General features: G+C 36.8%; 1 protein-coding gene across 1 annotated transcript in view; it reads left to right on the top strand.

Annotated features, from left to right (window-relative positions):
* Positions 1 to 2,798: 2,798 nt before the first annotated feature.
* The window catches only part of LOC127518905 (anosmin-1), a 63,101-nt gene continuing 49,404 nt past the window's right edge, over positions 2,799 to 16,495 (top strand). The window contains exons 1-2 of the mRNA XM_051906139.1: positions 2,799 to 3,034; positions 13,299 to 13,346. Of these exons, the coding sequence (XP_051762099.1) occupies positions 2,870 to 3,034; positions 13,299 to 13,346 (213 nt within the window). The 5' untranslated portion in view covers positions 2,799 to 2,869. The remainder of the gene's footprint in view (positions 3,035 to 13,298; positions 13,347 to 16,495) is intronic.

The raw sequence follows: 16,495 nt of genomic DNA on the forward strand, positions 1-16,495 counted from the left end.
GCCGGTTCCCGCCTCCTTCTTCCCACATCTTACGAACTGTGTTACAGATGTATTGTCCCAGCCCTAGTAATTTCCTACTACTAAATTCAGAAAAAAACAGAGATTCTAATTATTGGACCAAAAAAAACTCAGAACGTAATAACCTAGAATACTGTCTAACACTAATAACTAATGATTCAAATCATACTTATCTGACCGTTATCTTCATTTGCTACTACAAACTGATATGTCATAGTTCAGTATGGAGTACCACAAGGCTCAGTACTAGGACCGTTGCTTTTCACCTTGGGAGATATCATTAGGAAGCATGCCGTTAGTATTCACTGTTATGCTGATGATACTCAGCTCTATATTTCTTTGCGCCCTGACGAAACTTACCAACATTAATGAAGAGATGTCATATCGATCACAAGTTAAGTGTGGAGTACCACAGGGCTCAATACTAGGACCGTTGCTTTTCACCCTGTACTATTGCAGAAATCTGACCGGTTTCACTTATGCATGACATAAGTTTAAGTTTATTAGTGTTTATGTTAAAACAGTGTAATCCAAACAGATCGGACATTTTACATGCATTTCAAATCTTAAATTTAAGCCTTTTCTTGAGAGAAACACTGCGACCGCACACCGTCCACATGGTGCTCGCAACACACACCATAAATCCCCTGCGCACCTCAACAACACATGGCTGCAATAAGCCAACAAATTAAGCCATTACAGAAGCGTTTAAGGTACACAGACATCCGCGTTTAAAGGGTTTGAGGAGTGGCCGGTGGAGCAGCTGGGAAATGGCCCTCTTGGTCAAATCTGGAAAAAACACCAGCGTAACAAGAGCGTGAGCAGATGTGTGTGGTCAGTACAGCCTTGGCCTTGAAAACACGGATTCCTCTCGGTCCTTCATACGAGCCCGACTGCTTTCATTAGAGAGGTACGCGATGAAATATTTGGCACAGGCGGCGGCTGGCCCGGGGCGAAGTGGTACGCCAGGCCAAATCTACTGATTATGAGTCCCAGTTTCTGTCCTGCGCTGTTTAGGAGGCATTCCCATAAAAACTCATTAGACGGTGGGCAAGAGCTGTTGCTTCTCCAGCAGTAAGAACGTGAAGTCATAACATTTTATGAACCCTTCTGGGAACTTTTTCAACTCTTTGCAATGGTTATCTCCATTCGCTGTGGAGATTCGGGAGACGGTGTTGCGTGATCTGCTGTTGCTTTTTAATAAGTCTTGTAGTCATTTTTTCCACTCTACGGCTCCTTGTGACTGGTGAAATAATGCTAGACATGTTTAAAATGCTTGTAAAGCTCAGCGTTTGAAGCTCACGTGGAATGTTTCCACTAAACTAGAGAGGTTTACTCAAATTAACATCCTTGTATTTCTGTAATATTTACAAACACTCACTTCAGTGTGAAAATACTTGATGCATGTGCCATAATGTTTTCACACGTTTTGCGTAATTTGTCAAAATTGTAAATTATGGTACAAATATTCTCTTATTCATGGCAATCTGCTTTGTAAACTAGTACACTGACTTCATTAGTGGCTGTAATGGAAATAATGATCAAATGAAGAATCTGTAAACACACAGATATAAGTTATGTTCATACAATAAATTCTGACATGTTTATTTCAATCTTTGTTAATATCATCATAGTTTTCATGTTGGATTTCCATAGGCAAGACTATAGGGTCAAAATGTTAATAGATATTACCAAACTTGATACTAAAATATGCAAATGCAGCATTATTTAATTAAATATGTACATATTTGCATGCACTTCTAGAACAGAAATCTGAACATTAGATAAAGTCATAATTTTGAGATAAAAGTCGAAATTATGACATATTGAGTCATAATTATAATTAAAAAGTCAAAATGATGACATAAGTCAACTTTCTATGCCATAATTATGATTTTTATGTCATAATTATGACAAAAAGTCAAAATTACATCTCTATAATGACATACTAAGTCATTACCATGAAATTAAAGTCAGAATTATGATATAAAGTCGAAATTATGACATAAGTCAACTTTCTGTCATAATTATGATTTTTGTCATAATTATGACAAAGTTGAATTTGAGATAAAGTGGAAATGATATACTGAGTCATAATTATGAGATTTAATAGTAAAAATTATGACAAGTCAACTTTCTGTCATAATTATGATTTTTATGTCATAATTATGACATAAAAAGTCGAAATTATGACATACTAAGAGATTAAAAAGTAGAAATTATTACATAAGTCAACTTTGTTATAATTCTGATTTTTAGGTCATAATTATCACAAAAAGTCGAAATTGAGATAAAGTTGAAAGTACGACTTGCTGAATCATAATTGTGACAAACTAAATCATGATTATGAGATTAAAAAGTCAAAATCATGCCATAATTATGATTTTTATGTCATAATTATGACATAAAAAGTCCAAATTATGACATACTAAGAGATTAAAATTCGATATTGTGACACAAGTCAATTATGACATAGAAAGTTATGATTTTAATGTCATAATTTAAATTTTTCATGTTATAATTTACAAAAACATGTTTTGTTCCTTATGTGGTGGAAATGGCCTTACATGCGGTACTGACAGTGTAGAAGAGAAAAAGAAAAAGTGTTTCCCTGTCAGAAAGCAGAACTTTCTCAATCATCCCATCTGAAGTTCCTCGCTCCCGCCCCCGCGCGGCTCGCGCGCATCTACCTGCGTCTGGAGAGGCGGGGCGCGCGCCGAGCTCCACCAATAGCGCGCGCTGACTCCGCCCCGCCGCAGCGCGAAACTTTCTTCAGTTGCAGCTGCAGAAGGAGCAGAACACACTCACTGCAGCTGCATCACTGACAGCAGGCACACTATCAGGCTTCACTATGTTCGCCTTCACCCTGTGGATTATAATGTTGTGGAGCGCCGCGCGCGCGGACGCGAGGAAACCGGACGAGTTCTTCAGCGAGAGCGTTTACCGCGCGAGATGCGCGTCACGGTGCCTCAGCCTGCACATCACGCGCATTTCTGCTGCTTTCAAGCAGTTCCAGGTATGTTAAATTATGTCATTATATCAAACAGGCGATTCATCAATATGAGTTTCTATGGAAAATTCGCATACAGTTATTTCTTATGTCATCATTTCGACTAAGTATGTAATTTCTTAACTTTTAATTTATATACACAATCTTGAAATTTAGATTATTGTTTTTGTAGTATGTTTTGCTGAAGTATGTTTTCAAATTTTCGACTGATATGTGCTTTTCAGTGGCCGATATATATGGGCAAATGTAATGTACCCAGAATTTATTAAATCGGATGAATCGCTTATTTTTATTTATTATTATTAATAATAAGTATTATTATTATCATTCTTATTGTTATTTTACAGTATTTAAATTGACTTTAAAATCACAAAAGATACACATCAGTGGATTTTGAACCTGACAAACTGATGATCATCATATTGGTCTGTCGCTCATTAATGACCTAGAAATATTACTATTAAAACTATTTAATGACAGAAAATGAAATGAACACTTATTTTGCATAACATTTACTCTAGATTCACAGAAATCTGAAAACAGATACTGAGTGCATTTTCAATCACAATACCAGCCATTTAATCCGCTTTATCGGCCCATCATTATAATAGTTTTATGGGTTTTTTTTTTATTGTTTTAAAAACGAATTAACATATAGAAATATTTAGGTTTCACATTTAGAAAAGTTTATGACAAGCACATTTCCCTCCCAAATTCATAATGTAGAAAAAATATATATTTTTTCTTATTACATTTTTATTATACATATATATTTATTAGAGCAGCACGCTTAATCGTTAAACAATCGCGATCCTGATTCAAACACCCACACGATTTTATAATAGAGTAAACCACCTTTTGAAAGTACGGAGCCCTGCACATGACATAAAATTGTGCGCACGGTTTAGCGAATCGAGGGAACGAAAAAGTAAATCGTGCGCACGGTTTAGCAAATCGAGGGAACGAAATAGTAAATCGTGCGCACGGTTTAGCAAATCGAGGGAACGAATTAGTAAATCGTGCGCACGGTTTAGCAAATCGATGGAACGAATTAGTAAATCGTGCGCACGGTTTAGCAAATCGAGGGAACGAAATAGTAAATCGTGCGCACGGTTTAGCAAATCGAGGGAACGAAATAGTAAATCGTGCGCACGGTTTAGCAAATCGAGGGAACGAATTAGTAAATCGTGCGCACGGTTTAGCAAATCGAGGGAACGAATTAGTAAATCGTGAGCACGGTTTAGCAAATCGAGGGAACGAAATAGTAAATCGTGCGCACGGTTTAGCAAATCGAGGGAACGAATTAGTAAATCGTGCGCACGGTTTAGCAAATCGAGGGAACGAAATAGTAAATCGTGCGCACGGTTTAGCAAATCGAGGGAACGAAATAGTAAATCGTGCGCACGGTTTAGCAAATCGAGGGAACGAATTAGTAAATCGTGCGCACGGTTTAGCAAATCGATGGAACGAATTAGTAAATCGTGCGCACGGTTTAGCAAATCGAGGGAACGAAATAGTAAATCGTGCGCACGGTTTAGCAAATCGAGGGAACGAAATAGTAAATCGTGCGCACGGTTTAGCAAATCGAGGGAACGAATTAGTAAATCGTGCGCACGGTTTAGCAAATCGAGGGAACGAATTAGTAAATCGTGCGCACGGTTTAGCAAATCGAGGGAACGAAATAGTAAATCGTGCGCACGGTTTAGCAAATCGAGGGAACGAATTAGTAAATCGTGCGCACGGTTTAGCAAATCGAGGGAACGAAATAGTAAATCGTGCGCACGGTTTAGCAAATCGAGGGAACGAAATAGTAAATCGTGCGCACGGTTTAGCAAATCGAGGGAACGAATTAGTAAATCGTGCGCACGGTTTAGCAAATCAAGGGAGCGAAATAGTACATCATGCACAGGATTTAGCAAATTGAGGGAATAAATTAGTAAATCATGCGCACGTGTAGGGCTCCGTATGAAAGTAACTTAAAGCTTCAAATAAAGATTGTTTTAATTACATTCTTAAACCAGTAGGTGGCGACAAGTGACTGTTAAAAAATGTATTTGTCATTGATTCGTCATTCAATAATTCGTTCAAAAATACTGATTCATCCAGTAATGAAACAAGTGAAGTCTTTATGAGTGAGTCACTGAATCATTCATTCAACCCAATTAAAAGAAAAATAATTCTAATTAATTAAATTTTTTTTTAAAATAGACTGCAGCAATTAACATTTTGATAGAACCTTTAGCAAATTACATTTTATTTTGTTTAGTTGTCTATTCAGATCGTGATGTCTATTTATCCAGAATCTTATATATATACTGTAAACAAAAATGGGCTGGAGATGTTTTTGAATGGAGATGATATACTTCTATAAATTATAACTGAAAATCATTTGTAAGTGCATTATAAGTTAACCTGAATAGTGTGCTAACTGTGTGTTGTAGGTGTTAAACTGTGGTTACTTAAAGGAATTATCTGGAACTTTGTCGTTTTTGTCTGATATTTAGTGATCTTTCTGGTATATGAGCATGTGCAGTAAAACAGATGATTCCTCAGTGAAGGGTTTGGGTCTTATGTTGTTGTTTTGTCAGAAGTCATACATCTACAGCGTATTTGTTTCCTAAGAAACATATTCCTTCTCCTTCTAAGCGTTCCTCATCGTGTTTCACTGCTTGCGTCTGAAGGGACACGAGTGTGTTCAAGGTTAATGCATGCATCTTATGCGTGAAACTTGCCATGCAACCAAAACAAGCCGACATCCATCCGAGGAGAACTCGTGACGGTTTATGATGTTCTTGAAAGAAATGTCGAGCCATTTGGCGGTGATGAAGCGGAACTGCAGCCGTTAATGATTTGAGTGGAACATCTCTCTTAACTTCAAAAGGGAAGTATGGAGAAAGCTCGTGAATTTGTGATTCTCTGTGGCTTTTGTCTCCAGAGGAAGTGCCGTGACAGGCTGAGCTTGATAAAGGGCTGGTTGAACTGGCTGGGAAGCTCCAGGAATAGAAAGCGATTGTTGTTGGTGCTCCATAAAGAGTGTCCAGAGGCCGTGTGTGTGTGTGTGTGTGTGTGTGTGTGATCACAGGTCTTTCATGTGAAAATGGGAGGTCTGGTCAGCTGCAAAAACATGCAGCCCCCCTCTGAACTCGCCTGGTGACCAAATGCCAGTGTCACACTCCACACAACTGCTGCGCTTCCCTTCCTGCTGACGGAGAATCGGATCATCAGTCCTTCCTTCAGGAGTTCCTAGAGATTCAATGAGGAAGTGTTAAGAAGAGATGATTGAATGAGGATATCTATCGTTCTATCTCTCTCTATCTATCTATCGTTCTATCTTTCGTTCTATCTCTATCGTTCTATCATTCTTTCTATCGTTCTATTGTTCGTTCTGTCGTTCGTTCTATTGTTCCATCCATCATCCATCCTTCTATCGTTCTTTGTCTATATATTCCTCTCTCATATATTCTATCCATCTTTCTATCTATTGTTCTATCATCAGTCTCCATCCATCAATCCATCATTCTATCATTCTCTCCATCCATCCATCCTTCTGTCATTCTCTCAATCCATCCATCAATCCATCCATCCATCCATCCATCCATCCTTCTATCGTTCTCTCAATCCATCCATCCATCCATCCATCCTTCTATCATTCTCTCAATCCATCCATCCATCAATCCATCCATCCATCTTCCATTCCGATCCATCCATCCTTCTATCGTTCTCTCAATCCATCCATCCATCCATCATTCTGTCTCTCTGTCCTTCTCTCATCTATCTATCCATCCATCCATCCATCGTCCATCATTCTGTCTCTGTCCTTCTCTCATCTATCTATCCATCCATCCATCCATCCATCCATCATTCTGTCTCTCTGTCCTTCTCTCATCTATCTATCCATCCATCCATCCATCGTCCATCATTCTATTGTTCTCTCAATCCATCCAACCATCCATCTGCCATTTCAATCCATCCATCCATCATTCTGTTGTTCTCTCCATCCATCCATCCATCCATCCATCCTTCTATCGTTCTCTCAATCCATCCATCCATCCATCCATCCATCATCCATCATTCTATCGTTCTCTCAATCCATCCATCCTTCTATTGTTCTCTCAATCATCCATCCATCCATCTGCCATTCCAATCCATCCATCCATTCTTCTATTGTTCTCTCAATCCATCCATCCATCCATCTGCCATTCCAATCCATCCATCCATTCTTCTATTGTTCTCTCAATCCATCCATCCATCCATCTGCCATTCCAATCCATCCATCCATCCATCCATCCATCCATCCATCCATCCATCCATCGTCCATCATTCTATCGTTCTCTCATCCATCCATCCATCCATCCTTCTATTGTTCTCTCAATCCATCCATCCATCCATCTGCCATTCCAATCCATCCATCCATCCATCCAACCATCATCCATCCATCCTTCTATCGTTCTCTCAATCCATCCATCCTTCCATCCATACATCGTTCTATCTGTCTCTCTGTCCTTCTCTCATCTGTCTATCCATCATCCATCCATCCATCCATCGTCCATCATTCTATCGTTCTCTCCATCCATCCATCCATCCATCCTTCTATCGTTCTCTCAATCCATCCATCCATCCATCCATTCATCTGCCATTTCAATCCATCCATCCATCCATCCATCCATCCATCCACCCACCATCCATCGTTCTGTTGTTCTCTCCATCCATCCATCCATCCATCCATCCTTCTATCGTTCTCTCAATCCATTCATCCATCTGCTGTTCCAATCCATCCATCCATCCATCCATCCATACATCATTCTATCTATCTATCTATCTATCTATCTATCTATCTATCTATCTATCTTCTGTCTGTCTGTCGTTCCATCCATCCGTTCTTTTGTTCTATCGTTCTATCCATCCATCCATCCTCCATCTGATGATAGGCTGATGATAATATAATTTGTAATTAATCATTTTATTAGTATTAGTAAAGAATACACAATAGTTTCAGACTTTTGAATCAGTTGTATGTGGTCTCACTTGTTTATTCAAGCTGCTTTTGACACTTAGAATCTTTATGTCCCAAATAATAGTGTGTCAGCACAGGTCATCAAAACACGCAGTTTAATGTCCAGCGAAATTAAACATTTCTGGACTTTTTATTGTCCTATTTGACGTCTAAATAGCATAGTATTTATGTGCGTTCGAGTATAGGCGATTCCATAACAGACAGAGGGAAACACCCGGCTGTAAATCCACCGTCTGCGACTGCGAGCTGAAAGGGCGACTCTGTTTCGGCAGCGTGCGTTTGGAAAGCATCTGCTGTGTGTGGAATTATTTATGTGTGGATGTATTAAGCCAAAGGTGTGTCAGAGAGGTCCAGCTAGCGCGTTTGACGTCGTAAAAATTATTACGTTTTAAATTAAGCCCTTCGTTCCCTCCGTTTGGCTTAATGTGCCGAGCCCGAGGGACGCGCGTTCTGATCCAAAGGAAAGACAAACATTGGAAAGAAGTTTTGCCGTGTCCCCTTGTCAAGGGCCTTTGATATGAAACAACTTGGAAAGGGAATCAAACCGCGGCAGCAGCTTGTATGTGTGCGGTTTTTCATTAGTGAAGACATGAATGGAGTCTTGTGCAGCTTCACACACTCAGAAACATCCACACTTATGAGTTTTCAGCTGTATTTGTGTTTATCGATTACCACAGAATGTAATTCGTGTTCTGATCTTTGGTCTGTCGGAGTGCTGGGTGTGTAACTGAGCAATAATGGCTCCTTAAACAACCCAAGAGTCAATCCGCTCAACCCTTCATTTCTTCACTTATTTCCACTTTACAGCCCGTCTATCTCTGGAATGTGGCGTCTGTAGATGTTTTGCACCTTATGAAACGCTGATAAGAACGTCAGTTTGCTGATTTACCAGCACATTGCCCAATACTGACACAAAAGTCTCATCTCATTGTTTTATTTTGCTATTTTAGTGATACAGATGCTCTTAGAATTAAGTTATAAGACTTTATTTAATTCTGAATGTGAAAAAAGCTTTGTTGTGCAAGGAGGTTAGAGAAAAAAAATATTAAAAAATAAAATTAAAATTAAAAATAGTATAAATATGAATTAACAATCAATGAATAAATGAGTAGAAATGTAATAATTAACTTAATAGAAACTATAAATATTTTCCATATATTATTTTCACCGTATGAATTTAGTCTTTATACACATCCCACTGAAAACCCCTACATTAAACTGGAAAGGTATGACCAAATGATGGATGACGCTCGTTTCTCTTACTGAGAGACGTATGGAATGGATTTAACCAAAAAAGGCTCCGTCTTGAAAGCGGTGATGGTCATGGTTTCGAGTGTTTGGAGCGCAGTGGACCTGTGTTGTGTTAAACACTCGCCCCAAAGCACCGCTCTGATTAAAGCATCTGAACAATGTAAATAAAACACAGAGGAGCAGCTAAACTCAGAGCAATGTGAGAAAGAATAGTTCAAAGCGCAGACATGATCCTGTGTGATGAACAGACGACGGGCTCCTCCAAAAAAAGAGTCCGAACCACCTGCTTACAGACGGATTCATCATCCTGTCACATCCCATATAGAGCATCTATCTATCTGTCTATCTATCCATCCGTCCAGACAGACAGATAGATAGATAGATAGATAGATAGATAGATATGACAGATAGATATGACAGATAGATAGATAGATGGATAGATATGACAGATAGATAGATAGATAGATAGACGGACAGACAGACAGACGGATAGATAGAATGATAGATGGACGGACGGACAGATAGAACAATAGATGGATAGACGGATGGATGGATGGATAGACGGATGGATGGATGGATGGACAGACAGACAGATAGAATGATAGAACAATAGATAGATAAATAAATAGAACAATGGACGGACAGAGGGACGTAACGGTAAATGGATAGACGGACAGACAGACAGAGAACAACAGATAGATAGATAGATGGAATGATGGATGGACGGGCGGACGGAACGATAGACAGACAGACAGATAGATAGATAGATCAACAGATAGATAGATAGATAGAGGGACGGACATAATGATAAATGGATAGACAGACAGATAGAACGATAGACAGACAGATAGAATGATAGATCGATAGATATTGTTCTATCATTCTATCTATCTATCGTTCTTTCTGTCTATCTATATCGTTCTATCGTTCTGTCTGTATCTATCTATCTATCTATCATTCTATCGTTCTGTCTATCATTCTATCTATCGTTCTATCGTTTTGTCTGTATCTATTTATCTATCTATCTATCTATCTATCGTTCTGTCTGTCTGTATCTATCTATCTATCTATCTATCTATCTATCATATCGTTCTGTCTATCATTCTATCATTCTGTCTCTCGATCTATCTATCTATCTATCTCTCATTCTATCATTCTATCGTTCTATCTATCTATCATTCTATCGTTCTGTCTATCATTCTATTGTTCTGTCTCGATCTATATCTATCTATCTATCTATCTATCTATCTCTCATTCTATCATTCTATCGTTCTATCTATCATTCTATCGTTCTGTCTGTATCTATCTATCTATCTATCTATCATATCGTTCTGTCTATCTATCTATCTCTCATTCTATCATTCTATCGTTCTATTTATCATTCTATCGTTCTGTCTGTATCTATCTATCTATCTATCTATCATATCGTTCTGTCTATCTATCTATCTATCTCTCATTCTATCATTATATCGTTCTGTCTATCATTCTATCGTTCTGTCTGTATCTATCTATCTATCATTCTATTGTTCTGTCTGTCTCGATCTATCTATCTATCTATCTCATTCTATCATTCTATTGTTCTGTCTATCATTCTATTGTTCTGTCTATCTATCTATCTCTCATTCTATCATTCTATCGTTCTGTCTGTATCTATCTATCTATCTATCTATCATTCTATCGTTCTGTCTATCATTCTATCTATCGTTCTTTCTGTCTATCTATCGTTCTATCTATCTATCTATCTATCTATCATTCTGTCTGTCTGTATCTATCTATCTATCATTCTATCGTTCTGTCTATCATTCTATCGTTCTGTCTGTCTCGATCTATCTATCTATCTATCTATCTATCTATCTCTCATTCTATCATTCTATCGTTCTATCTATCATTCTATCGTTCTGTCTGTATCTATCTATCTATCATTATATCGTTCTGTCTATCTATCTATCTCTCATTCTATCATTCTATCGTTCTATTTATCATTCTATTGTTCTGTCTGTCTCGATCTATCTATCTATCATTCTATTGTTCTATCTATCGTTCTGTCTGTCTCTATCTATCTATCTATCATTATATCGTTCTGTCTATCTATCTATCTCTCATTCTATCATTATATCGTTCTGTCTATCATTCTATCGTTCTGTCTGTATCTATCTATCTATCATTCTATTGTTCTGTCTGTCTCGATCTATCTATCTATCTATCTCTCATTCTATCATTCTATCGTTCTATCTATCATTCTATCGTTCTGTCTGTATCTATCTATCTATCATTCTATTGTTCTATCTATCTATCGTTCTGTCTGTCTCTATCTATCTATCTATCTATCTATCATTATATCGTTCTGTCTATCATTCTATTGTTCTGTCTGTATCCATCTATCATTCTATTGTTCTGTCTGTATCCATCTATCATTCTATTGTTCTGTCTATCTATCTATCTATCTCTCATTCTATCATTCTATCGTTCTGTCTGTATCTATCTATCTATCTATCTATCCATTTATCATTCTATTGTTCTATCTATCGTTCTGTCTGTCTCTATCTATCATTCTATCGTTCTGTCTGTCTGTATTTATCTATCTATCTATCTCTCATTCTATCATTCTATCGTTCTATCTATCGTTCTGTCTGTCTCTATCTATCTATCATTCTATCGTTCTGTCTGTCTGTATTTATCTATCTATCTATCTCTCATTCTATCATTCTATCTATCGTTCTATCGTTCTGTCTGTCTTTAAATCTGAGTTGTGTTGTTTGCTCCATCAGTTTAATCCAGCACTGAAGTGTGTTTTCCTCCAGTGTGTCTCATCCATCCTCAGATGTTCTTGTAAACTGTGAATCTTGTTGGCTGTGTGTCAGATAGCTTATGCTGCTCTATCGAAAGCTGCTTTGGATAAAAGCGCCAACATGATGTAAATGTACAGTTTATCTCTAAAGACAATGTTGTGCTTATTTCCCGTGGATGAGTTTCCTTGACGGATCACAGTTGATCTGGCGGTGTGAATCCACCACTGATGCTTTAGCAAACCGATTGTAAATCTGTGAGCTTTGAAACCCAAAGGCTCAAACTGTCCAGGAATACCCTTCGCTCCGAACTAAGCCGGGGTTACAGCGCTGACCTATAATTGTCTGTCGGAGGTCAGGGACTCAGAGCAGCAACAGCTGGGTCAACATCCCGCCGAGTGTCCGAGGGATGAAATGAAGTCTGAATGACTGTGAGTGATGTATCGGCGGAGCTGGGATTTATTTAAGCATGTAGTGACTGTATTCACAACAACACATGACCCCGATCGCCTAAAAAATACATCTCCGTAGATTTCTTCACAAATGTTGATGATTTGTTTTGGTTTAAAGCCTCTGCAGCTCATGAGGTGAAGCTAATAGTGTTTGATTTACAGTCTTAATAAAGGTGATCCAATTAACATATCTGAGCTAGATCCTGTAGAATTGCTAAAACGTTTCATGCTGCGCTGGTTTAATGACTCTGATTGAAGACACACGCTTACGCTCCATTATAGCAGCATCACAACCGATCTTGACAATTCACATGTTCTGCATTTGCTTTGGTTCCATCTTCTGTTCCACTCTTTGAAGCTCGTTGACCATTATCCTTGACATCAAGTGCGCAACACCCTACGGTACTGGATGGCAAATTAAATCCAGTAATGATAAGTTGTTTCCCAAGGTTTCACAGGGAATTTCCACTGGATTACATTGTTCCAGAATCCTTTGAACTTGACATTGAACTTAAGCAGACTTTTGGTTTGCAGACCCGTAAAGTTTGCCTGTTCAGATGCTTTTGGGAAAGGGAACAAAGCCCTGATTCACATCCCTTCATTTGATACTGTAGTCAAGCGTGGTTTGTTTGAGTGATGGTGCAAATGAATCTTTGAATCGATTCAGTGAAATGAATAGTTTGAACTGATTCACTTCAGTTTGAATGTTTCATGTCTGGTGTGACGTGATTTGCAGGGTTTTTATTATGTCTCTCTTCTCATTTCAGAGCAATGGATCATTGGTGTGGTGTCAGAATCACAAGCAGTGCTCAAAGGTAAATTTGTGAGTCTCATGAAAACTGTCTGGGTCGTAGTTGGAAGAGAAATAAGGAAGGGATTATGAAAGACAAAAAACATTCAGTATAATAAGAAATGAGGACCATTAAGATTTTTTTGCAAGATCTTTATGAACATTTTCACTCCAAGTTTTTTTTGTAATGCAATAAAAAGTCATTCTCATTACTGCAATGCAAGAACAATAGTGATGTTTTATTTAAATCTTCGTAAATTTGACAAGTTTACAAAAAGTAAGGTTGAAGTATTTAAATTTCTCATTACTGTAATGCAAGAAAAAAAGTTTTATTTAAATATTCATAAATTGTAGAAGTTTAAAAAAGTAAGGTTTAAGAATTTATTCATCTCATTACTGTAATGCAAGAAATATAGCGATGTTTTATTAAAATCTTCGTAAATTTTACAAAAAATGTTTAATGTTTAAAAAAATTGTTTCATTTAAATATTCATACATTTTACACATTCAAAAAAGTAAGGTTAAAGTGTTTAAACATCTAATTATTATAATGCAAGAATATTTAAAAATAGTGATGTTAAAATATTCAAAAGTTTACAAGTTTTAAAAAAGTAAGGTTAATGAATTTGTGCATCTCATTACTGCAACGCAAGAAAAAGTGTTTTATTTAAATGTTCATAAATTTTACAAGTTCATAAAAGTAAAGTTAAAGTGTTTAAAACATCTAATTATTACAATGCAAGAATATTTAAAAATAGTGATGTTTAAATATTCAAAAGTTTACAAGTTTTAAAAAGTAAGGTTAAAGTATTTATGCATCTCATTACTGTAAGACAAGAAAAATAGTGTTTTATTTAAATATTCTTAAAATGTTTAAGTTTAAAAAAGGTGAAAGAAACATCTTGTTAATGCAATGCAAGAAATAACCTGATATTTTATTAAAATATTTGTAAGTTTACAAGTTTAGCAAAGTTATTTATGCATCTTGTTACGGTAATGCAAAAAAAAAAAAATTGTGTTTTTAAATATTCGTAAAGTTAAAGTGTTTAAACATCTAATTATTGCAATGCAAGAATATTTTAAAATAGTGATGTTTAAATATTCAAAAGTTTACAAGTTTAAAAAAGTAAGGTTAAAGTGTTTATGCATCTCAGTACTGAAAGACAAGAAAAATAGTGTTTTATTTATACATTTGTAAATTTTTCAAGTATAAAAAAGTAAGGTGAAAGTATTTAAACATCTTGTTAATGCAAGAAATAACAGTGAGATTTTATTAAAACATTTGTAAGTTTACACGTTTAATAAAGTTATGCATCTCGTTACTGTAATGCAAGAAAAAATGTGTTTTATTTAAATATTTGTTTAAAAAATTAAGGTGAAAGTATTTATACATCTCCTTACTGTAATGCAAGAAATAATACATTTTAATACATTTTATTAAAATATTAGTACATTTTACAAGTTTAAAAAAGAAATGTGAAAGTATTTCTACATCATGATGGTAGTATTTGTCATACTGCCTTTATTTAGATGTAAATTATGTTGAAATGCAGTACAAACGCTGTATGGCAGTGACAAGAATCTATTGAGAATAATGGGAACTACAAAATAATATTTAGATTTTGAGGTGAAATAAGTTTGAATTTTGTTAAATTCACTGCCTCACATGTTCTTAATATTTCATGTATAGAACTGAAGTCAGATGCAGTAGTGAGTGTGTTTACATGATTCCCTGGTCTCTAGCATGTGTAAATGTGATGCATACTCTACAGTTTACTATGGTAACAGTAATATTGAGTCCCTGTAGGGGTCTGAATCAAACACTGATGGTACAGACATGTCCTGTGTTGAATCATTCACAGGAAGGCATCATGCATGACGCTCGTTCACACAACAGTGGTTATATGAGACGGCGTCAGAAATGATGAAGGAAGAGCAGAGGATGAGCAAAATTTGCTTGCTTGATCCAAATCTCAGTTTGATAATATTTGTGCATATTTGATGATTTAGCAACGGAAAACTTCATTTTGAGTCTCTCATGCATTTTACATAAGGAGCGTATTTTAAATAAGGTACAAAACTGTTATTTTATTAATAGACGAAATATTGAATTGCCATGTTTTAGCACTGCCGTATTTGAAGTAACATTTCATACATTAGTTAATGCACTTTTCTAACTAACATTAACAAAGATATTAAATGCTTTGGTCATTGTTATTTTATGTTAGCTAATGCATTAACTAATGTTTACAAATGAGACCTTATTGTAAAGTGTTCCCAAAGTTCATTGTCGTGAAATCGCGTGACGAGTGAAGTTCAGCCAAGAAGAACAGACATTAACAAGGCAAAACACAAATTCATTTTGCTTCACAAGAGGTAATGAGGATGTCAGAGGGCTTCAAAAGGAGATACACTGCGCTTTAAAAGCAAAGCCGCTTTGTTTTTGCGCTAGAATGCAACAAAAGACCTGCTCTTTTCCTTTCCATGGAGTTGGCCAGTGTTGGATCTTGGCAGCGGCGCTGTCCCCAGTCATTCATCAAGAGCTGCTGTGTTAAAGAAGGATTTGGCTGTTTGCGTGTCTGAGCGTTGGGCGTTCCCATTACAACTGGCCCTCTTCATCTCTGAGAGTCAGAAAAACTCTTGACGCCCGTGAGGAGATCATGCCATGCTTTGACTGAGTGTGTTTCTGTTGCTAGTTATATGTCAGGCTTACTTCAAAATCATGTTTTTTATAATGGTAATTAGTAATGCATATGTTGTCGTTCTGTGGGTGGGACGAGGCCAGAGGACTGAGTTCAGTCTGTGCTAATTTTATGTGTTAGTCAAAGTACACATGCGTCAGATGGACGTTTTTTGCCTGTTGCATCATGTTTCGCTGTTTCGTGTCTTGAGATGTTGTGTCGAGTTAATAGTTTGAGTTTTTAAACGTGCTCTGTGCCGTTATAATCGATCATCTCGCTGTGTTTAAATGCTGCAGAGATGTGCGCCATTCAGAGCTGAATTGAGAATATATCTTTTAAATTGCAATTCAGTTCCTGGATTTGAATTTGAATGTAGAAAACAGGACGCAGAAATGCAGTTCTGGTTTTGGGAATGCAAGGAAGTAGAATTAAAATGAATTGAAATTAAAAGAAATTGTCATTTTTAGCTAGAAAAACAACGGAAACTAAGTTT

This window comes from Ctenopharyngodon idella, chromosome 9 (genome assembly GCF_019924925.1).
Source record: "Ctenopharyngodon idella isolate HZGC_01 chromosome 9, HZGC01, whole genome shotgun sequence".
NCBI lineage: Eukaryota > Metazoa > Chordata > Actinopteri > Cypriniformes > Xenocyprididae > Ctenopharyngodon > Ctenopharyngodon idella.